The sequence below is a fragment of the Amblyomma americanum genome, chromosome 9 (genome assembly GCF_052857255.1).
Source record: "Amblyomma americanum isolate KBUSLIRL-KWMA chromosome 9, ASM5285725v1, whole genome shotgun sequence".
Taxonomy (NCBI): Eukaryota; Metazoa; Arthropoda; class Arachnida; order Ixodida; family Ixodidae; genus Amblyomma; species Amblyomma americanum.
The window spans coordinates 3,770,416-3,797,989 of NC_135505.1; the positions used below are offsets into that span (position 1 = coordinate 3,770,416).

General features: G+C 47.9%; 1 protein-coding gene across 1 annotated transcript in view; it reads left to right on the forward strand.

The window, feature by feature from the left end:
- Positions 1–27,574, forward strand: part of RyR (Ryanodine receptor) — a 1,185,515-nt gene that overhangs the window by 187,852 nt on the left and 970,089 nt on the right. Inside the window, 2 exon segments of the mRNA XM_077638630.1 lie at positions 21,307–21,384; positions 22,511–22,586. Coding sequence (XP_077494756.1) covers positions 21,307–21,384; positions 22,511–22,586 — 154 coding nt within the window.

A 27,574-nucleotide genomic window follows, 5' to 3' on the forward strand; every position in this document is an offset into this window, starting at 1 on the left:
ACATCAAACAAAACGCGTAGAAGGTCGGAGAGGTTCCGGCTTTTGAGCTGCTTATTTTGTTGCACGCACTGGCGCACCACTTCGACAAAAGACGGGGACTGGGACCCACTCTTGGCCACGGTAGCTGGTGTCTGCATCTCTTTTAAGGCAAGGGGATGTCCTCCATGTTGTCGAGTCTTGCTGTGATCTGGTAGCTGAGGTACATGGACACTTTTTGCAGAAGCAGATCGAACAGCCAGCTCACCCTCGGAGGCCGTTGCCGACTTGCTCGGATCAGGTCGTGCAGTGACGTCGCTCGCTACCACGTCCCGAGCTTCCGACTCGAGCGCAGGGAACTCTTCACTTCCATGTATCGGCTTCTCAGTAGGTTGTGGTTTGGGGCCACTAATGAAGGACTTGCGACGGTGTAAGGCGCTTACACGGAATGTGCAGCCACTGAAACTCGCTGGATGGTCACCTCCACAATTAGCGCAAGCAAAATCTGCCTTGCACTCTTTGTAATCATGGCCACCCCCACACCGCTTGCAACGTTGATCTTTGTTGCAAACTTTCGCTACATGTCCAAAGCGTTGGCACCTGAAGCACCGGGGAGGAGTTTCAACGAACTCGTGTACTGCATGTTTGGTGAAACCAAGGTCAATTATTCCAGGGCGCTCGGTGTTGGGAGCAAACGTTAGCACAATAGAGTTTGTAGGCTTCGCTGCCAATTGTTGTTCTCCAGGCTCCACCCGGCGCATTAACCGTCGCACGTGCAGAACTCCTTGCGGTTTCAAGTAGTCAAGAAGGGCACTTTCCGAATACCACACTGGTACTCCCCTTATAACACATGTGTTAGTCATGTAGAAGTGTGGCAACCGGGCTTGAACTCGTATGCCACCGATCTGAGAGCACCACAGAAGAATGTCTACTTGCTCTTCCGTTGAGATATCTAGATGAAGAGCCCCTTGCGTTGTGAAGCGGCTGCGAATCGGAGCAGATCCCAGTAGTACTTTAATATCATCGAACAGCCTGATAGGGTTCCACTCTCTGAAGTCAACACCTTTCTCTTTTGGCTGAACTATCACTGGGATGCCGACTGTCCGGTGCTTCCGATGACTCACCACTTTGAAGCCATCTTTGTCTATTTCCGCCATGTCAGCCACTTCCTCGTCAGAGGCGACGATAGTTGAGTCGTCCCCACTGTGCGATGATGACGCACTGCACTGCTGGACATCCCTGATGACTGGCAGATCCCCGCCATGTGATGCCATGGCCGCCTCCGCCCCACTGGGCTCCTTCGGATGGCGCTGTCCCTTTAAGGATACCGGTGCCGGAGCTGCCGTACCTTTCCCGTAGGGACAGTACCGCCTTAAAGACGCGGCCGTCTTCCAAGGATGGAAATAACCTAGTTAATAACTAGAAAACAAGGCAAAATTACTGAGCTGAGGTGACAACAGATCGAGCAGCGTCGTCTTCCTCTTCCTACAACCCTTTTCTGTAAAAACACTTTTCTGTTTACAACCCTTTTCTGTTTACAGAACCCTTTTCTGTAAACATGCACCTACTAGCCCCCCAACAAGTATTATTCAGCACCCAGACTTGTACACGATGGTAACATCGAATTCTTGCAAGCGGAGACTCCAACGCGCAAGCCTCCCGATGGGTCTTTAAGGTTCGCAAGCCAACAAAGCGAGTGGTGATCGCTCACGACTCGGAATGGGCGACCATAGAAGTATGGGCTAAATTTCGTTACCGCCCAAACACTCGTTACCGCAAGGCACTCCTTTTCCGTGGTAGAATAATTCGCTTCAGATTGCGACAGAGTGCGGCTTGCATAAGCAATCACGCGCTCAACACCATCTTGCCACTGAACGAGGACGGCACCCAGTCCAACGTTGCTGGCATCGGTGTGTAGTTCCGTGTCCGCCTCCTCGTCAAACTGGCCAAGAATGGGCGTAGTTTGGAGGCGGTTCTTCAGGTCGTCGAAGGCCGTTTGCTGTTCTTGGGCCCAGATGAAAGGTTGGTCGTCCTTTGTAAAGCGAGTTAGAGGCTCGGCTAGTCGGGAAAAGACTCGCACAAAACGTCGGTAATAGGCGCTTATTAGTATGGTCAGGAGCGCAGAGACGGCAGCCGTTTTGTCAGGGTCAGGGCTAACACCTTCAGCGCTAACGATATGGTAAAAGAATGCAGCGCGAAAAAAACAAGGACGAACAGAAGTGGACAGGACAGGGCGCTGTGGCATTTCTCTGGTTTGAGCGAGAGGCTGGCCGATCGTATGGCTTCCAGTTCTGCACTCAAGCGCTTGAGATGCTCGTCGTAGGTGGCAGAAAAAATGACATCATCATCAAGGTAGACGAGGCAGGACTGCCAATTGAGGCCAACGAGGACAGTGTCCATCATTCTTTGAAAGGTAGCAGGAGCGGAACACAAGCCGAAGGGGCACCTTGAACTCGTACAGCCCGTCAGGAGTAACGAACGCTGTCTTCTCGCGGTCCCGTTCATCTACCTCAATCCGCCAGTACCCACTGCGGAGGTCAAGAGAATAACTGTAGCAGGCATGACGCATTCGGTCGAAAGAGACATCAGTTCGAGGTAACGGGTAAACGTCCTTTTTCGTAATTTTGTTAGGTCTCCGATAGTCGACGCAAAATCTCAGTGTCCCGTCCTTTTTGGCGACCAGCACAACGTGCGAAGCCCATGGGCTTGTAGACGGTTGTATGGCATCATCTCGGAGCATTTACATACATACATACATACATACCACCACCTGTAATCGTATCGCCTCACGTTCTCTCGCCGACACTCGGTAGGGGTGTTGAAGAAAAGGCCGCTCACTGTCATCAACCATGATGCGATGTTTCGTTATGGACGTCTGCCTGACCTTAGAGGTGGTCGCAAAGCAGTCATGAAACGAGTCAAGGATGGTTTTCAAGCAGCCATGCTGATCAGTGTTCAAAGCAGGGTTGCGCAGGGTGGCGCTTGTGTGTGTTTGTGCTCTCCTGCTGTCCTGTCACTTGATCTGCGCCATTATTCCGTTAAGCATGTCTGACCAACTTTCCCAATCCTTTACGCAGGGTTCACGTCAGCCTTAACTATCCGACTAGGTCCTCCTGCAGGGATGTCTCGGGACGTTGGCAACGCGCAGTGGGTGGCGGGCTCGCTAAATTCATCGAAATAGGCTATTGCTATATATTTCGCCAAGTGGCGGTATTCGGCGCTAACGTTCGTAGCTAGAAGCTCAGTTCGCTGGTTCTGCAGGGCAACGACGCCCCGTGCGATGGAGACTTGTTGGCTCAGAAGTTAAGACAAGTGTGCTTCTGCGTTGCCGTTGGACGCGCGGGGGTTGTCGCAGTCCACCGTAACAAATAAGCTGGCTCGCGGTCGTAGTGTGATGTGGTCGTTGGACATGCGCAAAACGGGTCTGCCTGGCGCACTGTCGTCGGCTATGGTTCATGGGGCGGATAATGTCACCATGAGTTCGCGGAGGTCCATGACAGCCCCATTTTCATGAAGAAAATCGAGACCGAGGATCCGGTCTTTGGAGCGCTCAGCCAGCCCAGTGAAACAACCAGTGAAGATGATACCGCGAATCTCAATCCTAGTGGTGCAGACGCCGAGCGGCATCACCACATGATCGTCAGCGCCACGAATTTGTGTTCCGTGCCAGGGTGTCAGCACTTTTCTCAAAATGGTAGCAAGACCACGACTCATAACGGAGAAATCTGCGCCGGTATCTACGAGGGCAGTCACATGGTGGTTGTCAGCGAGGACCGGTATTTTGGCGGAAACAACCTCATTTTCTGGAGCGTGCGTCGTGCAAGGTTCTGGAGTGGAAGGTCGAGGTGTTCGGAGAATAGGGGCTTCGAGCAGAGGCTGTTCTGGGCGTCGGAAGGTGGTCGGAGCAGGTGGACGATCGGGTTGAAGGGTCAAGTCGGCGAGCGGTGGATCTCGTTCGAATTGCGGAGCAACGGCGGCCCTACCCCCAGAGGTCGCCGTCTTCAGTTTTCCCGGCGTGAACTAAAGGACTGCCGGGTGGACGGCTGGTGACCTGGGGAAGAGAACCGACGGGGCGACGGCGACCTGGACCGGCACTGTGGCGAAGCCGTAGGGGGGGGGGGGGGGGGGGACGCTGGCCGACAGCTACTGCTCGATGTCACGGGGTCGTTCACCATAGCGTGGCCGGGGAGCGTCAGGTGAAAACCTTTGCAGCCGCATCCGACGATACGGGCAGTGGCGCAGTATGTGGCCGGTTTCACCGCAGTGGAAGCACAGGGGCCGGTTGTTCGATGTGCGCCACGCGTGGGCTTTGCTGAGGGTGGTCGTGCGTCGTAGAGGGCAGGCGAAGCCGAAAAGCGTTGATGCGGTGCAGGAGGAGCAGGGCAGTAAAACGCCGGTTGTGCTGGCGCAGAGCTGCGCAACGCTTCAGTGTACGTCATGACATACGGCTCAGGCGGCGGCTGGGGACAAGCCATTGGCTGCGCCGCTCGACGTACTTCATCGCGAATGACATCCGAGATGGCTCCGACACCCGCGTGTTGCGCGACAGGGCAAAGTTTCTGTAGCTCTTCGCGCACAATGCTCCTGACAAGCTCACGGAGGTCCTCACTCTCGCTACCGGGAAGCATGATGATGGCGTCCATAGCAATTACATTCGCCGGACGGCCGGAATGCGCAAACCTCTGCTGCAAGGCGCGCTCCATGCTCGTCAACTCCCGAGCAAAGTCAGCCACTGTGCTAGGAGGGTCGCGCACAAGTCCTACGAAAAGCTGCTTTTTGACGCCTCGCATAAGATGACACACCTTCGCTTCTGACATGGTAGGATCTGTGCGGTTGAAGAGCCGCGTCATGTCTTCTACGAACACGGCGACGCTCTCATTTGGCCGCTGCGCTCGGGACTGCAGGGCAACTTCAGCTCGCTCCTTCCGTTCCTTGCTGCCAAAGGTGTCGAGAAACTGTCGCCGGAAGTCTCGCCAGGTGGAGATAGCGGACTCGTGGATTTCAAACCACGTCTTGGCGGAGTCTTCCAGGGCAAAATAGACATTGCGTAGCTTGCAGTACTCGTTCCACAGACTAAACGCAGAGACTCGGTCGTAGCTGGTCAACCAGTCTTCCACGTCTTCGAACTTGTCGCCATGAAACGACGTGGGAGTGCGAGGCACATGAAGAAACAGCGGTGGGGAACTGACGGCATTCTGGGTGCTCTGGCTTGTTGTAGTGGACGTCATTGCGCGGCGTGTTGCCGTCAGGGGTCGGAACTCCTTCCTCCTTCTGGTTTGGTTTGGTTTATGGGGTTTAACGTCCCAAAGCGACTCAGGCTATGAGAGGCGCCGTAGTGAAGGGCTCCGGAAATTTCGACCACCTGGTGTTCTTGAACGAGCACTGAACTCGCACAGTACACGGGCCTCTAGAATTTCGCCTCCATCGAAATTCGACCGCCGCGGTCGGGATCGAACCCGCGCCTTTCGGGCCGGCAGCCGAGCGCCGTAACCACTCAGCCACCGCGGCGGCTCTTCCTCCTTCTGTGCGGAGATGCTTGTGGTTCAAGAGGCACTTTGCTCTGTGGCCGCCGTTCCCACCTACGGCTCGCATTGTCACTCGCACCGACGCCCTTCACGCCACACGCCTACTACGACGAATCGGTCGCACCCCAGAAATCTGCCAAGACATCCATCGTCTAGCGGCACGCATCCCGCAGCAAATCCGTATTGAGTGGGTCCCGCGTGACCTTCTGAGCGCACAAAGCCGCACAGATTCTGCGACCCGCCTTTCGACCCTAACCTCGTCTTTGCCTCGAGTCCTCACTCTGGAGGTCACCACCCTCCTTTTAACAAGAAAGGAACACCTCCGGCGCCGTGCACGTGCTCTAATCCCTCCGTGTGCGGTAACCCTCCCCCATGGTCTTACCCGTGCAGAGGAGGTTGCGCTTCGGAGGATACGGGTCGGGGTTGCCCTAACTCCAGCTGGGACACGCAAGTGGCCGCATTTCAAAGATTTATATCCCCGCCCCGGGTGTCCAGTCTGCAAGAACGGAGACTGTGAGGCGGATATCCACCACCTGTTGTGAGACTGCCCGGCGCTGAAGCCGACGAGAATTCGGCACCTGGCGGCAGTGGGACTCTCACCGGACAATCTGGATTCCTATATTGCCTGTACACAGGGTCCATATCAACGTTCACTTCTTGATTTCATGAAATCAGCCCACCTTTTTTCATTTATTCAAGCATCTTACTCATCTCTCACTTCATAGTTTTTACGCCCTGGGACAATAAACATCGCTTAAAAAAATTCTCAAATTCAAACATCGACCACTCTGGTCTATGTACACTTTTTCGCGCGAGATGGGGATTTTGTACACGGTGCCCACTTTGCACGCTGCGTACGGTGCTATAAACCTGACCGCACATCCTCCTTTTCTTTGCGGCCTGGTCCGCCTAAGCTTAAATCGCAGGGCATAACGTTGACAGTTTTTTGGGAGCCGAAAACATGACACGAATGCCATACCTGCCAGCAACTTTCTTATCCCCGTGTGAAAGTCTATGCACATACGGTACTACCACGGGTTTGCTGAGTTCTTTTTTGTCGTTTTTTCCCTCACCCTTTACCCAGCGAATAACGTTCTCGCTGGCTCTGCCGATCACGTTACCTGAATATCCGCTGTTAATCAGCGTTTTTACTTGATAATCGACACTTTCCTTGAGGCGATGGTGGAAAGATTTTGATGCTGCTGACTTTAAACACGAGACCGCGATTACATCCTTGATGAGCTTCGAGTGTGCTGACGCAAAATTTAACAAGCCTTTCGCGGAACGCGGGCGATAACACCAACAAAGATGGTCCGGGTTCTTAATCATTCGAAGGTCCAGAAACTGCAACTCTCCATCATTGGGAACCTCGTGCGTATACTTGAGGCCCATACTGCTATCCTTAAACAATTTCACTATGTCTATTACCCGGCGTACGAAGCTGTCACAGTTGTCGACGATTATTAAGTAGTCAGCAACGTAATGAAAGGCGTTCCGAAACTGGCCAGCTGAATTCAGACCTACCTTCTTGTCAACAAAGCCTAAGAACATGCTACTAAGAGCAGGAGCTACCGTAGACCCAATGCACACCCCTGCGCGCTGCACGAAGAAACGGTTAGCACAACAAATTACTGTAGACTTCAAATCTAACGACAGAATTTCTAGGAAGGATTCAAGGGACCCACCGCACCTTTCAATAAACACCTTTTCATCATTGTCACCATGTGATGCATGAAGGTAAACACCTCATTAACATGTGTCGCATCTAATAGTATAGGTCCTCCGCATCTATGCTGAGGAAATGGCACTGCCCAGGGTTTTCATCCATCAGGTACTTGACCACAGCTTCTGAGTTCTTGATACTGTATGGGTCATCTATCTTCAAAGATCAGAAATTGCTCTGTAAATACTTTGAGACGGTATCCTGCCACGAGTTCTTCTCCGAAACGATGCAACGGAAGGGCATACCTTCCTTATGCGTCTTCACGCTGAAGAAGCCTTCCGGATGATCTAAGAGCACTTTCTGCTGTGCTAGTTGGTTTTGGTTCATAATGAAATAGTTTTTAGGCGCAAAAAAGGACAAGACACATAGGGTAGGTGACAGGACGAAGCGCCAACTTCCAACTGATTTTATTGCATGCCTGAAACGTACTTAAATAGCTTGTCGTCACATGCGCAGATGGGTCACCTAAAGCTCAAGTACAACTTGATAAGGCGCGCTCCAGGAATTTCTTTTCACAGTCGTACAATACTATCGATGTGTCACTTACGCACAGGTCGCCTTTCTTTTTGATAAAAAAACGCTTCTATCAACTCCCTAGCATTAGTATTCCAGCTTTTGCCCAGAATGCGCACATCAGTGAAGCAAGGCTCACAATTGCGGGACGGGCACTTACTAATGTGCTTAGTTAGATGTGTGCCTTCCTTTTTCTGCTCTATGTTTCTCTCATGTTCCCTCGTTCGCTCATTCAGGCACCTGCCAGTCTGGCCTATGTAGGAGTGCCCGCAAGACAGGGGGATTTCGTAGACCACCCCTTCAGCACATTTGACGAACGGTCTCCTGTGCTTTGTTCCGCAGCCTCGTTCCTTGCTGTTCTCTTTATCAGTACGGGAGCAAAGGCCGCCTAGCTTTCTCGGTGCCGAAAAGGCGAGCCGTACAGCATGGCGGCTGGCAACTTTTTTCAAATTATGGGCCACACGATGCACGTATGGCACCACCACTGGTCTTACCTCTTCTCGAGGGACCTCTGGCCTAGCTCTACCAGTACCATTCTTTGTCTTGTTTAGGAGACATTCAACCACCCCAGTCACGAGCGAACGGGGGAACCCGGCTGCAAAAAGCCTAGCCAATTGGTTATAAAAACTGTCCCGTATTTTGTGAGGGCATCACTTTTTGAGAGCGGATTCATGGCAAAGCGAAGCAATCCCGCGTTTAACAAGTTTGGAATGGCAGGAGTCAAAAGGTAGCAGCTGCTTCTTTGCACGCGGAAAGTAAGACCAACAGACCCGATCACCACAGAACTCAATTTTCAAGTCTAAAAACTGTAATGAATCATGAGCAGGTAGTTCGTGTGTGAACTCCAGACCTTTTCCATGCTCTCTAAAGGCAGATAAAACACTGTCCACCGTTTTCTTAAGGTTGTAAAGACCTTCTTTAGTTAAAACAATCATAAAATCATCAACATACCTAAATACTTTAAAAACCTTGTCAATGGGTAACATTTGGTGCAGAGCTTGGTCAGTATGAGATAAAAAGATGTGACATAGCACCGGTGCCACACAGGACCCAATGCATATGCCTGATTTCTGCAGAAAAAACTGCTGGTCAAAAGTGATAAATGTAGATTCCAGGTAAAACTGTAATAAGGTTAAAAAGTCATCTATGGAAATACCGGCTGAGTTCTGAAAAGAAATCGGGTCATTTCCCTCAATACATTCCCTAACAGCGGAGAACAAGGGGCCATGAGGGACTGAATAGAACAAATCTACAACATCCACTGAAAAAGCACTCCCAACATCAGGGTTGGTTTCAAAAAATTCACAAATATCATTTGACCGTTTTCTCAAAAAAGGATCATTTACATGCAGCTTGGATAGGTGCTTAGTCAAATACATGCTAACATTTTTCTGCCACGTGCCTTTTTCGGTTACGATAGTTCTAAACGGCATGCTTGGCTTGTGAGTTTTGACAGAAAAGAGAACTTTGAGCGCGCTCTTTTTGCTATCTCTAATCTGCTTAGTAAGGGTGCTCAACCCCAGACCATCACACAAGGCCATCGCGGCCGCTTTCACTTTTGTAGATTTTTTAGATATTGAAACGAAATTCTTTCTAACCGCTTGAGTTGCTCTGGCTGAGTAGTCATCGTCCGAGATAACTACAAATCCGTCCTCCTTATCAGCTTGCAGTAGACGCAGTTGATTTCTTCTGCAGTACGACACAATGGCTTCCGTCGACATTCCCTTTTTTCTTGTGGTGCCCGGATAACCCGACTTTAGAAGGGATTCAACGCCTTCCAGCAGGCATTTTTCTCGCACCTCTGCTGTGGCTTTTCTTGCAATTTGTCGGTTGATGGCTAATAGATTTTGAGACGGCACTTTTGGCTGCACTGCGTTCTTCGGTCCTTTTTCCAAAACAGATTTCATCTTCTCTGGCAGATGTGCATCACCCATTATCACCAATCCTTCTCCACATTTCATCTTCTTGTCCTTTCTTACTTCCCTCAGCAAACAGTTCAGCATGCACGTCGACTGTTGCTCAGTCATCCTTGAGGCCAACTTGGTGATGGATCGAAAGGTGGTCTCAGCTACACATGCAGGACTTTGTGCGAAGCAGGCAGCACGCAGAAGGTCATAAAAAAGGTGATTCTGGCGCCAAAACTCCGACCTGAGGATCTTGCTAATTCGCTTTACGTGACCCCATGAAGGAAGCACAGGGCGAAAAAGCGCACTTATTTCAACGGGGACCAAGCCGTTCTTGATGCAAAAGGCGACTGTCCTTGCACGACAGGTGTTGGCGACGACACATGTGATACAATCATCAATGAAACATGGAGATGACACACAAAAGGAAGGGCCCACTGTACTAGAAATATGGTCTAAGAGCACTTGCTGCTGGGCTAGTTGGTTTTCGTTCATAATTAAATAGTTTTAGGCGCAAAAAAGGACAAGACACATAGGGTAGGTGACAGGACGAAGCGCCAACTTCCAACTGATTTTATTGCATGCGTGACACGTACTTAAATAGCTTGTCGTCAAATGTGCAGATGGGTCACCTAAAGCTCAAGTACAACTTGATAAGGCGCGCTCCAGGAATTTGTTTTCACAGTCGTACAATACTATCGATGTGTCACTTACGCACAGGTCGCCATTCTTTTTGATAAAAAACGCTTCTATCAACTCCCTAGCATTAGTATTCCAGCTTTTGGACAGAATGCGCACATCAGTGAAGCAAGGCTCACAATTGCGGGACGGGCACTCACTAATGTGCTTAGTTAGGTGTGTGCCTTCCTTTTTCTGCTCTACGTTTCTGTCATGTTCCATCGTTAGCTCATTCAGGCACCTGCCAGTCTGGCCTATGTAGGAGTGCCCGCAAGACAGGGGGATTTCGTAGACCACCCCTTCAGCACATTTGACGGACGGTCTCCTGTGCTTTGTTCCGCAGCCTCGTTCCTTGCTGTTCTCTTTATCAGTACGTGAGCAAAGTTGCCAGCCGCCATGCTGTACGGCTCGCCTTTTCGGCACCGAGAAAGCTAGGTGGCCTTTGCTCCCGTACTGATAAAGAGAACAGCAAGGAACGAGGCTGCGGAACAAAGCACAGGAGACCGTTCGTCAAATGTGCTGAAGGGGTGGTCTACGAAATCCCCCTGTCTTGCGGGCACTCCTACATAGGCCAGACTGGCAGGTGCCTGAATGAGCTAACGAGGGAACATGAGAGAAACGTAGAGCAGAAAAAGGAAGGCACACATCTAACTAAGCACATTAGTAAGTGCCCGTCCCGCAATTGTGAGCCTTGCTTCACTGATGTGCGCATTCTGGCCAAAAGCTGGAATACTAATGCTAGGGAGTTGATATAAGCGTTTTTTATCAAAAAGAAAGGCGACCTGTGCGTAAGTGACACATCGATAGTATTGTACGACTGTGAAAAGAAATTCCTGGAGCGCGCCTCAACAAGTTGTACTTGAGCTTTAGGTGACCCGTCTGCACATGTGACGACAAGCTATTTAAGTACGTTTCACCCATGCAATAAAATCAGTTGGAAGTTGGCGCTTCGTCCTGTCACCTACCCTATGTGTGTTGTCCTTTTTTGCGCCTAAAAACTATTTAATTATGAACCAAAACCAACTAGCCCAGCAGCAAGTGCTCTTAGACCATATTTCTAGTATAGTGGGCCCTTCCTTTTGTGTGTCATCTCCACGTTTCATTGATGATTGTATCACATGTGTCGTCGCCAACACCTGTCGTGCAAGGACAGTCGCCTTTTGCATCAAGAACGGCTTGGTCCCCGTTGAAGTAAGTGCGCTTTTTCGCCCTGTGCTTCCTTCATGGGGTCACGTAAAGCGAATTAGCAAGATCCTCAGGTCGGAGTTTTGGCGCCAGAATCACCTTTTTTATGACCTTCTGCGTGCTGCCTGCTTCGCACAAAGTCCTGCATGTGTAGCTGAGACCACCTTTCGATCCATCACCAAGTTGGCCTCAAGGATGACTGAGCAACAGTCGACGTGCATGCTGAACTGTTTGCTGAGGGAAGTAAGAAAGGACAAGAAGATGAAATGTGGAGAAGGATTGGTGATAATGGGTGATGTACATCTGCCAGAGAAGATGAAATCTGTTTTGGAAAAAGGACCGAAGAACGCAGTGCAGCCAAAAGTGCCGTCTCAAAATCTATTAGCCATCAACCGACAAATTGCAAGAAAAGCCACAGCAGAGGTGCGAGAAAAATGCCTGCTGGAAGGCGTTGAATCCCTTCTAAAGTCGGGTTATCCGGGCACCACAAGAAACAAGGGAATGTCGACGGAAGCCATTGTGTCGTACTGCAGAAGAAATCAACTGCGTCTACTACAAGCTGATAAGGAGGGCGGATTTGTAGTTATCTCGGACGATGACTACTCAGAGAGAGCAACTCAAGCGGTTAGAAAGAATTTCGTTCCAATATCTAAAAAATCTACAAAAGTGAAATCGGCCGCGATGGCCTTGTGTGATGGTCTGGGGTTGAGCACCCTTACTAACCAGATTAGAGATAGCAAAAAGAGCGCGCTCAAAGTTCCCTTTTCTGTCGAAACTCACAAGCCAAGCATGCCGTTTAGAACTATCGTAACCGAAAAAGGCACGTGGCAGAAAAATGTTAGCATGTATTTGACTAAGCGCCTATCCAAGCTGCATGTAAATGATCCTTTTTTGACAAAACGGTCGAATGATATTTGCGAATTTTTTGAAACCAACCCTGATGTTGGGAGTGCTTTTTCAGTGGATGTTGTAGATTTGTTCTATTCAGTCCCTCATGGCCCCTTGTTCTCCGCTGTTGGGGAATGTATTGAGGAAAATGACCCGATTTCTTTTCAGAACTCAGCCGGTATTTCCATAGATGATTTTTAACCTTATTACAGTTTTACCTGGAATCTACTTTTATCACTTTTGACCAGCAGTTTTTTCTGCAGAAATCAGGCATATGCATTGGGTCCTGTGTGGCACCGGTGCTATGTCACATCTTTTTATCTCATACTGACCAAGCTCTGCAGCAAGTTTTACCCATTGACAAGGTTTTTAAAGTATTTAGGTATGTTGATGATTTTATGATTGTTTTAACTAAAGAAGGTCTTTACAACCTTAAGAAAACGGTGGACAGTGTTTTATCTGCCTTTAGAGAGCATGGAAAAGGTCAGGAGTTCACACACGAACTACCTGCTCATGATTCATTACAGTTTTTAGACTTGAAAATTGAGTTCTGTGGTGATCGGGTCTGTTGGTCTTACTTTCCGTGTGCAAAGAAGCAGCTGCTACCCTTTGACTCCTGCCATTCCAAACTTGTTAAACGCGGGATTGCTTCGCTTTGCCTTGAATCCGCTCTCAAAAAGTCATGCCCTCACAAAATGCGGGACAGTTTTTATAACCAATTGGCTAGGCTTTTTGCAGCCGGGTTCCCCCGTTCGCTCGTGACTGGGGTGGTTGAATGTCTCCTAAACAAGACAAAGAATGGTACTGGTAGAGCTAGGCCAGAGGTCCCTCGAGAAGAGGTAAGACCAGTGGTGGTGCCATACGTGCATCGTGTGGCCCATAATTTGAAAAAAGTTGCCAGCCGCCATGGTGTACGGCTCGCCTTTTCGGCACCGAGAAAGCTAGGCGGCCTTTGCTCCCGTACTGATAAAGAGAACAGCAAGGAACGAGGCTGCGGAACAAAGCACAGGAGACCGTTCGTCAAATGTGCTGAAGGGGTGGTCTACGAAATCCCCCTGTCTTGCGGGCACTCCTACATAGGCCAGACTGGCAGGTGCCTGAATGAGTGAACGAGGGAACATGAGAGAAACGTAGAGCAGAAAAAGGAAGGCACACAACTAAGCACATTAGTAAGTGCCCGTCCCGCAATTGTAAGCCTTGCTTCACTGATGTGCGCATTCTGGGCAAAGGCTGGAATACTAATGCTAGGGAGTTGATAGAAGCGTTTTTTATCAACAAGAAAGGCGACCTGTGCGTAAGTGACACATCGATAGTATTGTACGACTGTGAAAAGAAATTCCTGGAGCGCGCCTTATCAAGTTGTACTTGAGCTTTAGGTGACCCATCTGCACATGTGACGACAAGCTATTTAAGTACGTTTCACGCATGCAATAAAATCAGTTGGAAGTTGGCGCTTCGTTCTGTCACCTACCCTATGTGTCTTGTCCTTTTTTGCGCCTAAAAACTATTTAATTATGAACCTTCCGGATGAGTTGCCGAGGCTGCCTTCACTGTTGTATATATAGAAGCCTCTGAACAAAAATTCTTGTAGTTGCGAGTAAGCGCTGTGTCCCTTCTGTGTCGTGTTTGTTAGCGCCTGGGTTGTTCACAATGAACGCCATACCATGCCTTCCCAAAAGATCCTAAGCTCTCAACAATGGATCCGTGTGGCGCAGCTAACCTTCGCGACAAACCTTCTAGGTCGAAATTTTTATCGCAGCTATTTAATCGACAGGGGCTGGGACATATATCTTTCTCTGCTGCAATCCTTATCGTGCCACTGAAACGACAGTGCCTCAAACCTGGCGGTTTGCCCGTACTTAATGTCACGTATACTTGTGCGGGAGACGTTCACGGAAACCTGGAGCCAGGCAGCTGTTGTTGTCCTCGATATAGCGGTAATGGCGGTCGATAAGGAAAGAAGGAAGGAAGGAAGGCCCCAGACGTTGCTGGCACATACCTACTACGGGGGAGTGGCCAAAACACAGGCGGTTAATTGCTGGATACAGGAAAGTTTGCTATAGCGCGAGCGCTACATCGTCGTCTTCCAGGTCAGTTGTGGGCCACCTTGCAATACTAGGCGGCAATATTCCCTAGAAAGCGCAAAACCGGGAGCATGACAGACGCGCTTTAACGAAAAGGGGAACAAAACTTCATGAATATTACAAGGTGACTTATGAAGAGCGCAGTTTACTCTAAAAAAATGTGCACTCTGTAGCGCATTTTAGCGCGCATAATTACAGAGAGTATGAAGGCTAAAAACGTGGCAGCATATCTTATAGGTGTATTTTTCTTGTCCAGAACAGTTCGAAAATATTTTCACAGGTTTCAGTTTTTTTCGCTGATTCAACGTCCGACGGAAAATAATTTCGGATGCGACGCGGAAGAAAATACACATTATAAGCACTCCCGTCTCCCTTATTCAGGTATGCAGGTAGTATATATGCATGCTTGAACGGACAGGAAAATAAATATATCGTGTAATAGTGTTTTCTTGCCAGCATTCGCGAATATAAGAAAAATTGAGTGGAGCTAAGGTTCTTCGTTCATGCCCGAGACCATCTGAAAGTAACAACGTTGGCAACTTACTAACAGGCCAATACCATGAGGATCGAGTGCCAGATCCCGTTCGTGGGAGTTACGCACGGAAATCTTGCAGCGTAGTAACAATGCGCCAGTAAAAAAAAAAAACTGCGTGCTGCATACTTTTTCGCTATGCCGATGCAATTAGGTTGGCTGCTTTTATATGTCGAGCACCAACTCCGATGTTCGTGCTGCTTACGTGGTGTACAAGCAAGATTTCAAATCCCCGCCCCCCCCCCCCCCCCCCCCCCCCTCCCCGCCGCATCCCAGCGCCGCGGCTGCTCTTTTTGTGTGGCTGGAGAAATGAATGAAGTTGTTGCATTGAGGTTACCTTCTGCAAAGGAAATATTTTAATACCAAATTCAGGTAAACTTGTCTGGGTCATAATAAACTGGATTATAATATGCACAGCTACCACTGCGAGGCGCGCGCCTGTGCTATATAGACACGTTGTGCGTTGCGTGCGGAGAGGAGGACGAAACGACTAAACACTTGATACTTTTCTGTAAAGGGCTTCACCCTACAGTAAAAAGCAGCGGGCTTATTTATCCAAGGCATTAGGGTTTAAGGACAGTGAACGGAAAGTAGACTTTAAGCGGGTAGAAGTAACCAAGCGAACGTTATCTGACTGGTGGCTAAAATCAAGACGAGTAAAATTTCATAAGTCATGGCTTGGTGACTTGAGCCACCGCCCGACTTAAACGGTTCAACCGTATCCATCAATCCATCCATCCATGTCTTCGCCAGGCTCATTTTACTCGTCGTCGCTTGATGAGACTGGGGGATCGTAGTCCATGGTCATGTCCATGGTCCATGGTCGTAGTCCATGGTCATTTCGATATCCGAAAGATATAATTGTTACTCCCACTGCCACTTTCTAGGCTGTAACTTTCGATGTGTTTCACGTTTCAAGGTCACGAGCTCTGAGCTTCCGGGCGCGGCAGCTGAAGCGATGCCAGGACGGTGCGATGGGAGCAGGCCGCCGCGAGACGTGTGACGTCACGGACGCCTACCGCCTGGGCGGGCGGCAACTGGTGCGCGCGCGCAAAATCTACAAAATAACGCCATCCGCGCAAAAATACATCAAATAAAGACTGAAAATTTCTGAATCCAATCTCGGTGATTTGACAGAAAGTCGCAATTTAATGCAGTATCTCTTTAAAAGGCACGGCATTTCCCAAAGGCGACGTAGCACTCGTACCGGTTTGGGTAATGGGACTACATAAGAACAGTAACTTCAAAGAAATCAGAACCGTAGGCACCCGAGAGAGGACAGGCCACTGCGTCGCCCCATGCGGGGTTTTCGTTCGCAGACAGAATACCAAAGTAGAGTCTATGTAAGAAGTACACAGCCCAAGGCGTTAGCTTCTAGGTAGTACAGCGCAGTTCTGTAGCCCCGCTTCAATTGAGTCCAAAGGTTCACAGGGGGCGAGGACGAGAGTTGGTTTCCGCTTCTTGAGATGCGCAACTGGCGACACAGCTCAGCCCAGAATCAAAACCTTTGCGCTGTATGTTGTTGACCAAGACGCGTTCCTTGCAAGAATGCACGCGGCGCCAGCCCGAAAGAAGGCGACTCGTTGCTTTGGAAAACCAGGTGGCAAAGCGAGTGTCCCTGTTCAGCCGCGCTTCGGTGCAGAACGAAGCCTGCGAGGCAGTCTGTTCTGTAAGCTCCTTTCACTCGCTGCGGCATGACATGGCAGCCGGTGTCTCTTTGACCCGCAGAGGTGAAGGCAGTGCGGAACTCCTCTTTCTTTCTCCGGCCACATCATAATGCAGTGCAGAGCCAAGGGCTACTCAATAGAGTAGGAGCGGACGGTCTTCTGGCAGACTTGGCAAGGAGCCTAAATGCGTGAGGTGCGCTTTGTTTGTGGCAGAGACATGCTACGTCATTCTTATTCCTAGTGAGAGCTCCTCCGCCACAGGGGTTTTCGAAGCCTGCATGCAGTATGTCATCTTGCTTCTACTGTTATATAAGTTAAGCGCGTGTCAGGACAATGTATTAGAAATAATAAGGAGGGGAAGGGGGCAGAGAGGACAGGCCGTGATTTCCATGCGACGATCGCTACAGTGCTTCATTCTGAATGGTGAGGAAGAGGTCGCGTGACCGTGGCAGAGTTACGTCGTCCAGCTCACTACTACTGCGGACCTACAACAATGAACGGTGACGTAAGTTATACCTAACCCTGTCGCTCCTCTGCCCCATAAGGATGATTTAAAGACATAGTCTCTCTTCCTCCTTTTAGTCCCCTAATCCCTCTTCCCCAGTGCAGGGTAGCCAACCGGAACCCCTTTCTGGTTTACATCCCTGCCTTTCCCTCCTCCTCTTTATCTATCTATCTAAAGACAGTTTTTGTCGTCAATGCCGGGGTAAGCAAAAGTTCGCCGGTTACGGTATTTGCTTAAAAGACTAGACAAAGAGAGGTGAAGGCGTTGATGGCGCCTAATGAAAGTTATTACCCCGTACTAAGCTGGTGACTAAAATCAGTTATATAGTCCAGCTATTGTGCTTCTTGTTTTTACAATTGCTTAGTGTCGTTTTTGAAGCTGGACAACTGAGGCAGCCTACAAGTCTAGCAAGGGAACAGTTCACAATTGGCAGCGAGGGCCTAGAAGTGGTAAAAAGGGCAGGTAGTGACAGCTGATCCGGATAATGAGAGGGAACTAACTAGAAGGATAAGAATGGGATGAAACGCATATGGCAGGTTCTCTCAAATCATGAGTGGCAGTTTATCAATTGTCCCTCCAGAGAAAAGTGTACAGCAGCTGTATCTTACTGGTACTCACCTACGAGGCAGAAACGTGGAGGCTAACGAAAAGAGTTCAGCTTAAGTTAAGGACAACGCAGCGAACCATGAAAAAAAAATTATAGGTGTAACGTTAAGAAACCGGAAGCGGGCAGAGTGGGTGAGGGAACAAAAGCGTGTGAATGACATGCTAGTCGAAATCAAGAGGTACAAATGGGCTTGGGCAGGGCATGTAATGCGAAGGCAAGATAACCGCTGGTCCTTAAGGGTAACGGAGTGGGTTCCAAGAGAAAGTAAGCGTAGCAGGGGGCGGCAGAAGGTTAGGTGGGCGGATGAGATTAAGAAGTTTGCAGGCAAAGGATGGATGCAGCTGGCAAAGAATAGGGTTAATTGGAGAGACATGGGAGAGGCCTTTGCCCTGTGGTGGGTGTAGTAAGGCTGATGATGATGATGATGAACTGAGGCAGCATAGCTCAGGCGGGACGGCTTTATTCCGCGATGTCGGAAACGAAGAAAAATGCTCGCAGGTCGCTGGCGCAACGCGCTTTAATTTGCCACATTGCTACAGTGGGAGCGTGAGCGAGATGACGTGGTCACGCGGCTTTGGTAACGCTTCGCGATACCGCACTTAGCCCTGAAATATATTCATGATTTCCCTGCAGCAACTGGACACCCACGCCTTTTCCAGCCCCTACCGGTTAGGAAAGTTTCTTCGTCCGATCAATATCCAGAACCTGCAATCATCAGTCAGACTTTTTGCCGATGACTCTGTCATATATCGGTCAATAAAAAGTACTAACGATGTCGGTGTGCTTCAAGCTGCTCTTGATGCCATTTCCGACTGGTGGTTTGCATGGAATATGACGCTCAACTCGACTAAATGTAAAGTAATGCACTTTTCTCGTCGCGAAATTTTTTGTCCTCTTTCATATAACCTAATGGGACCTCTTAACATCGATAAAATCATATAAGTACCTTGGCGCTACGGTCGAATCAAACCTAACTTGGAATGAACATATTATTTCCATTATCGCAAACGCTAACGGCATCTTCGGCTATATTAAACGCATTTTTTCTATGGCTCCGTCATCTTTGAAACTGCAGCTTTACAAATCACTCCTCTGTTCTAAACTGGAACATGCTGCGTCGATATGGGATCCTAACAAAGATCGATTAACCAATGCTCTCGAATCAGTACAAAATCGCGCCGCACGTTTCATTCTCAGTGGCTATGGTCGTCTATCAAGCGTAAATATCATGTAAGACACATTATCACTAGAACCTTTGCCGCTACGCAGAAAAATTTCCCGCTTATGTCTTTTCATTAAAATTTATCACACTAATCCAACCATGAAAAATGCGCTTATCACGCCACCGGCACATGTCTCATCGCGTGTGGATAACCCCTATAAAGTAGGAATGCCTCGTTTTCGACCTGCCCATTTTATCAATATTCCTTTATACCCAAAACTGCATCGGAGTGGAACTGCCTGCCAGGAACAGTGGTGTTTGCGACAGTGTCGAGGATAATAATAATAATAATTGGTTTTTTGGGGAAAGGAAATGGCGCAGTATCTGTCTCATATATCTTTGGACACCTGAACCGCGCCGTAAGGGAAGGGATAAAGGAGGGAGTGAAAGAAGAAAGGAAGATTAGGTGCCGTAGTGGAGGGCTCCGGCATAATTTCGACCACCTGGGGATCTTTAACGTGCACTGACATCGCACAGCACACGGGCGCCTTAGGGTGTCGAGGAATTCAAAAGAAACCTATGTGGACATTGTAATGCCGCTTGATTCTTTATAAAAAAATTTCTTTAGCCAAATGTTCTCGCAGGTCAAGTTGTGTACTTCTGCAGACCAGCGATCTGTTGTGCCTTCTACGCGTCTTCTATTCCTTCTTTATCGAGTGCTACTGCCTATATGCATATCTTGAGCGTCATTGCTCATTAGGTTGCCGATTCCGCCCTGCCCGATGTTCCTGGCATCAAATAATCTGCTATTTACGCATGTATTCTTTGTTCTGTTTGAAATATTGTTACAATTTTATTGTGTAGTCTCTGTAATGTCAAACTTCAATTGGCTTCAAAACTTATAGTGGTGTGTATCCGCTTCCCCTCCCCCTCTCTTTAGTTTTGTGTTTGTCATGTTCTACACACCTATATAATGCCCACCAGGCCAAGAGAGCAACTTAAATAAATAAATAAATAAAGTCTACGTCTGAGTCTTTCGCGCAAATGTGAATGAGAAAAAAAGAGATTAAACTATACGCACTGAGCAATCACTGCGGCCTTCTTATAATTATTCAAGGGTTTCGTGTAACTGACAGTTATTCATTGTTAAACTGCGCGCAAAGAACGGGGACGGAGACAAGAAACACGTATACACGCAGTACACACACTGCGCTCTGTGTGTGCACGTGTTTCTTGTCTCTATCCCCGTTCTTTGCGCGCAGTTTAACAATGAACGAGAAGGACCAACTAGCCCGCCAGAAAACCCTTCTGACAGTTATGTTCCACTGAAATACGGTGACAAAGCAGTTAATAATTTGGCATGGTGAGCTAGTTGGCGCATGCTCACTTAAAAACAGCAGCAGAGAATAACCAGACACAAGGAAGAAACACGTACCGCATCCCCGTATTGTGTGGAAAGCATTGCATAGGACAGACGGGTAGATGTGTCAATGGCAGAACAAGAGAGCACGCTAACTCCATAGTAGGGAAATCTGACGCTAACCTAGCGGTGCACTGCCGGGTTTGTGAAGAATGTAGGAAACTAACAAGCTCCGCTGATCTACATCATGTCCAGATACTGAAAAAGAACCGAGACAAGCTAACTCGAGAAATCTTGTAAGTTTGGCAATCCGTGAATCCGCAGAACAATGCGTCAGCGCGCCTTCAGTGTGCCTATTCAAGAAAGAAGTGAATTTCCCGCGCACCGGTGCAAACAGATAATGATAAGAATTCTCTGGATGTATTGACTTTTATGGTGTATATTACGCGGCATTCCCAAAAGATCTGCTGTTTTCAGTGCAGCCTCATCCAGGTCTGAGTGCTTCTCCCTTGTGTTTGGTTATTCTCTGCAGCTGGTTTTAAGTGTCAAAGCAGGTCGGCATTTTTTATCCCTTGAACTGTGTGGGATATCCAGAACATCAATCACATTTTTCCCTTTAAGTCTCGAAGTTGTGTTACCATTTTTTTCGTCCTCGTCACTGGGCAGTGCAAAAATATGTGGACATCCAATAGCTAACCTGTTTTTAGGAACTTCAAGCACCTACAACTCACAAAGAGTGTTCCAGTCTCGGTGCCATTTAAAATTCGAAAGTATCAGGGACACGATGCTTTCAATCAGACACGTCAGAGAAAGCCTTTTCATTCATTACATTTCGTTTATTTTACCCTTAGGGCTTTCGCATTATAGTTTCAATGTCAGCACTTTGTTTCTAGTTGCGCGCAAATTGCCTGATGTTCATAAAAGAGGATGTCGTCTTTCAAGTTTTCCCAGTGTTTCGGCTTGCTTATTTTTCTCCCTTTTCCTCCCTTCCTTTCAGGGAAAAGGAACGCAGTCGGGGCACAGAACCCTTCTGTACGGCCACGCCGTGCTCCTGAGGCACCAGAACAGCAACATGGTACGCGCACCAGTCTGGCGTCGAATGATGCTTTGGCTCCGCGCGGCGCCTTTGTTCTCAGTTCTGGCATGGCTTCGCTTTGACCCACTTCGCGAATGAGAAGCCCCTATGTATTTGCGCGTGCATAGTCTCCCCGGACTATACACAGCAAGTTTCCTTGTGCGGTCTTATCCTGTCAGGTATTAGTTGCGCTTTGTTTACGAAAAATAACAGAGTGGAAAGAAGTAAGGTCAATTATTTTGCAAGCTATCAGCTAAAAGTATGCCAGCGTTATATTTTCCTCTATGTAAGCTGAAACTTCCTCTTAGAAAAACGTAGGGAGCATAAGTAGAAAGGGGCTTAGTAGTGGCAATAAAATATTAAGATTAACGTTCGTAATTGGCAGTGATCGAGTGAAGGAATTCAGTAGTTGTCTGCGCCTACAATCCATTGCCCAAGTTCCTTGCTGCTTCTGTCTCACACAGTTTAACAAATCTTGAAAATAACAGTTACCTTTGAAGGGAGAAGCTCGTAGCAAATCAGCTTCTAGTGGAGAATTCTGAAGATTATAACGTCAGGATTTCTTTTAACTTTTATATTATTGACCATTTCTTCCAGGTTATATTTATTTCTTCTATCTTACACCGAAGGCGATCTATGTGTTTTAGACACTGCAGATAATATCTGCTTTTGGGTTCGTACTTCATCCGGATTTTGGCTGGTAGTGGTATTATTGAACAAGAAAACGAAATGGAAAGAAAAGATGTCTGCTGGCCGCCCAGACTACTGTTCATCTCCTGAAGCACTTGATCTGCAGCCGACGGAAGTAAAAGGGATAGCAGAGAAGACTGGGAAATAAACAAAGAATATGGGTGAGATTCCCGCTAGCGCTTCCGTATTCAAAAGCGAGGAAAACTAGTTTTATGTCACTGACGTAGAAACTTGAGCTTCTTCATATGTGATTTGTTGATTGATTAATTGATTCATTGATTTATTTTTTTGATTGATTGCTTGGTTGATATCCAAGGTCTAGCGCATCAAAAGAGAAGGATCAATGGGCGAGATGAAGGCGCACAGCATCAATTTATTTCTCGAAGTTCTAGCGCTTCTTTACCGGCTAACCTTCCTGCGGACTCTTCCACTGCAGTACCTGGCCTGTCTTTCGAGCAGCTCGTACAACGACAAGCTTGCCTTTGATGTCGGTCTTCAAGATCACTGTCAAGGTAAGCACCGAGTTTGAAATTACAAACGAGACAGCAGTCCACAGTTTTTCTGGTCCTGACATCCAGCGCGTCCAATCTTTTGAAATAAAGCACAAAGACTTGAGATGACCCTAAACGAATACGCTCGCATTATGCGCAACTGGGATAAATTTATTGTTGCAGCTACTTGTGAAGCAACGCCTAGACTGCGCATGCGTGCTGCCACCTTTCGAAAGCGTTCTTGCTCTCTGTTGTCTTGTGTGGTCAAAAACCTGTTATGGTACTTGCGAAGTGGATCGCGATTGTCAGCAGTACTTCTGGAAGGTTCCGCCGATGCCATTGTGTTAAGTCACAGAAACATAGCGTGTAAAATTTTCAGAGCCGAGTCGTTCCATCCCAAGCGCCGGGTGATCATTTGGTCTCACGCCCACTGCTCTCAGCGCATGCGTAGCGTTGCTATAGCGACTAGACTAGGCTAGTCGCGTACGGAGAAGGAAGTGGAGGAGAGATGAGCAGCCACAACCTTCAGGCATTTGTAGAGTGAAACACGCGATGGAGGAAAATGACCAGAGAGCTTAAGACAGGCTAGGCTGGCAACAACAATAGGGCAGAACAAACATCTAAAAGAAGATCCGCGAAAGCAGGGCTCCTAAATGAAGAACAAAATAACCATTACCTAAATACACAAGTGGTAAGAGCAAAATGCGGAATTAAACTCTGAATGGGAATTCAGGAGGCAGTATATTCTCCTATCTGAGGCTAGATCAGGTTGCCTCAGAAGCACACAGTCTAGAAGCAAGTATGAGCAATGCTACGATATTTGTGCAGCATGCGGAAGAAATGTACAAAACAATAAACATGCCCTGGTAGGCTGCAAAGCTATACAACGAGTGTCCGTACTCTATAGGCTGTCCGTTTTCCGTTGCCCATTTCGCGTTCATTTGGTCCTCTGTCATTGGTCACTCAGAAATACCCGCGGCTTTCGTTCGTCTGTGGCAAGCGACGCGACCATTGGGTGGTTGGCTGCATATCGCAGCCAACGGTAGGTACCGGTCAGGTCCGGTCGCCGCTGTTGACAAAGCGCTGCGATGCCCCTCACCACTGGCTGCGTACTGCATCTAATTTCAGCAAGGCGTGGTCGCCAACCTCCGAATGGCCTGGCCACGTGCCACAGACGCTTGAAAGCCGCGGGTATATCTAGTTTGTTTATGGGGGTTTAACGTCCCAAACCGACTCAGGCTATGAGGGACGCCGTAGTTAAGGCCTCCGGGAATTTCGACCACCTGGAGTTCTTTTACGTGCACTGACATCGCACAGTACACGGGCCTCTAGAATCTCGCCTCCATGGAACTTCGACCGCCGCGGCCGGGATTGAACCCGCGTCTTTCGGATCAGCAGCCGAGCGCCATAACCACTGAGCCACCGCGGCGGCAGAGATGTAACCACTGGCAAAGGACCGAGTGGACAAGAAATGAATAACGGAAAATGGAGAGCTTTTAGAATACGGCCCCAGATATCGCAGATGACACATTGAGCCTTTCAAGAGCTTTTGGTTTTGGGGATACTGAGAGAAAAATTAACACTTCAGCTGTTGGGAAGAACAAGAGAATACTATTGTACAGGTGGCGTATATAAAATCAGAATAGAAAATTTGCACGAAACAACACAGAAATTGAGAAAATATAGCTGCGGACATGAAAAATAGCCTTAAATGTGAAAAAAAAAACATGAAAGGTACAAAATTCAAAGCTGGAAATGTACAAAAGAAATAAAAACAATTAATCAGTTTAATATACAAGGCAAGGGGCCACTATCATCGCCCTGAAAAAGAGATACCAGTAGTTATCTATCTATGAACATATTTAACTATATTGTGGCAGTACCCATCCAGATGCCAGTAACGGTACACTCACTGCTGGGGGCCCTGTGGTGTAGGGATAACAAATGAAATGTGAATTAGACATTAGACGATAGATGCTCGCAAAAAGCGATTGTAAGGATTGTGACTCAAAATCAGGGCGGTGAAGTAAGGATTCAAGTTCTAGGTTGAAGAAATGATAAAACCATAAAAGTCCATAAAATACGTACGTACGATGAAAATAGTACATTTACAGACAATACACTAAAGTTTGATAAGTGTATCAGAGAAATATAAAGAAGAAGAACTACCAAAGTAAAGGGCATAACAGCGCTAAGACGGCACAAAAGGTTTGTGATGGACTCTGTATGTGTCTCATTGCCCTTCGTCCCTGTCTTGATGTTGTCACATCTCTTCCGTGAGCATGTACTACAGACCCTGCCGTACCAACACCGTTCTAGAAATGTATGTGCGCTGTGCCTTCAGTTTGAACCCGTTTCAGAACTACCTAGCATGGAGACACCCACCCCGTTTAAAAGGGGGTCGCTTCTAACATCCGCTGACGCCTTAAAGCCGTTGCTCTGCAATCATGTTCAAGTCACGCGCTCGAGATTTAGAAGTGGAGTCTGCTAAGAGAGCGGAGTCGGAGGCGTTCCCTGAGTCTGCACGCAGGTGATGCCGGAAGTCGTTGCAACAAAACACAAGTGACTAAGGTCTGCGCGGAGTCCGTTTCTCGGCATGTAGTACATTTAGTTTTAATGTGCGTTCCTTTCATGAAGGGCAAACTCCCCGCCACTCCCCCCCCCCCTCCCCCCGGCACCGCGCGCTGCATAGCAGAAACATATTTGACCTCGTATATGTATATGGACCTCGTAGGCGCTGTTCGAGCAGTGCGAACAAATTGGCAATAAAAAATCAGGTTCCAAAGAACATGTTCGGGTATCAGGTTGAATTGCCGGAAAATTACGCTGCTAGAGGTAGTTTATTTAGGGACAGGGGACAAATGCAGGCAAGAAAACAGGGATATAGTTAAGTGTCTCAATGACGATATAAAGCAGCTTGTAGACGGTGCCGATATTGTTCTGCTGGGTGACATGAATGGCCACATTGAGGATCTGGATGGATTTACAGATTGTAACGGGAAGCTGATACCAGTCTTCTGTGAGCGACACACCCTACTTATTGTAAATAGAGAAATTAAGTGTGAAGGACAAATTACGAGGGAATCCCGTAACAGGCAGACGACCATTGACTACTGCTTAATGTCGCAGGGTATCTATAGCAATCTCGCAATAATTGAAATAGTTGAAGAGGGGAAGTACAGCCTGGGAAGTGATCATAAGCGCATTAGTCTGCAGCTGGGAGCCGTGATCAAAAGAGAAATGCAGAGAATTGAAAAAAGAACGCAATATAAAACGACCAACAAATAGCGCATATAGCGGCCGGCATAGAGGAAGCAGTAGAGAAACATCCCGTGAAAGAATGCGATTATAATCAGTTAGATCTACTCACTAGTACAAAAATAAAGGAGTGAAAGGACTAAACCGTTGCAGAGAAAAGAGGAAGCCACAAAGTTGGTGCAATAAGGAAATGAGGGAGGCCATCGAACAACACGGCTGGCTTCAGGGGAACACAGAGAAGCAAAGAGGGTGCAGTTATCTGAAGAGGAAATGGGCCAAATATGGGAATCTTATCGAAAAAATAAACAGCAAGTGCAGGTACTCGTCCAGGCTAAAATAATGCTGTCCTCTGGTCGCTGGCTGGCTGAAGTTCGCGACGCAACTAAAGGAGGCCAATAAAATTCTGGAACCATACAAGCTGGATGGGTGAAATGAATCAGAGAAAGCAGGAACAGGTTCGAGGTACTGAGAAAATGTTCAGAGGGAGACGCCGCAGTGAACGAGCACCTCACACCAGATACGATACGCTTGCTCGGGGCTGCAGTTGGGAAAATAAACAAGTTCAGTGGAAATATTTGTGGACCAAAAGTGGCACCGTCCTTGCCCGTAAAACAGATGTGCCCACTGTTCTTCGAATTCGTTCTCGAGATGACATTTCAAAAATGACATGAACTGTCCCATGATATCGACATACATACAGTTTTTGTCGCACCAAAATGGATGAATGCCCTCTTTTTACTCCCTTTCAGTTAAACTATTTTCTAAGCCTTGATAAAACGAAGTTCCTTAAAATAATACACTTCAACATTTAATCAGCAGCGAAGAAGGCGGACCAACTTATCTGCTTTTGCAACGTCTGTCACCTACTTTTTATGTTGTTTTCCTGCCGGAAAGGTGGTATCAGTCGGGCATTGACGATGTAACTATACCTGGATATAGTTCATATTTTGTTAATCGCAGGGAAAATAGTGGCGGTGGTGTTGCTATTTTGATAAGGACCAGCTACATGTGTGAAGAACTATCCAGCCGTAGTATTTCAATCAGTGATAAAAAATGCTTTCTTTGCGGTCAGGTCGCCTGAAGTTCTCTGTCGTGTATCGCCCGCCGCAAGGAAACACAGCCAATTTGTTTGATAGTTTCGAGCGCGAGCTTTCTTTTTTCTCATCTGCAAACTAACGGTCTTACATAGTAGGCGATTTCAATATATATATGGGTAGAACTGAACCTGGACAGCTTTTTAGAAAGCTATAGCTTTCGAAATCTAATTGACCAGCCGACCAGTATCGCAGTCATTTCTCCTTTGTACTAGATCTGATCAATACAAATGATCTGAACAGTGCTTTTATGGGGCGTATCGCGGCTGACATTAGTGATCATCTGCCTGTCTACTCATGCATCGCAAAGGTTTCTGGCCCGCAGCCTACCTGTGCCATTCGACGGCAGCTTGTCACTCAGAGGAGACATGAAGAATCCAAAGGCTGAATTTCGCACGTAGATTGGACTCCCGTGTACACTGAAGTTACCCCCGACATTGCCTATTCAAGGTATCTCGGCCTTCTTACTCCGATGTATAATGACTGTTTCCCTATAATGGCGATCACACCGTTTTCAAAGGCACGCAAACCATGGACGACGCGTCAACTTATTCTCCTTCTTAGTAAGAATTACAAAGTGTGCGCAGATGTTATAACCAACACTACTGAACTACTTTCACCATACAAATCTTTCCGTAATAAAGTAAATAAAGAAAT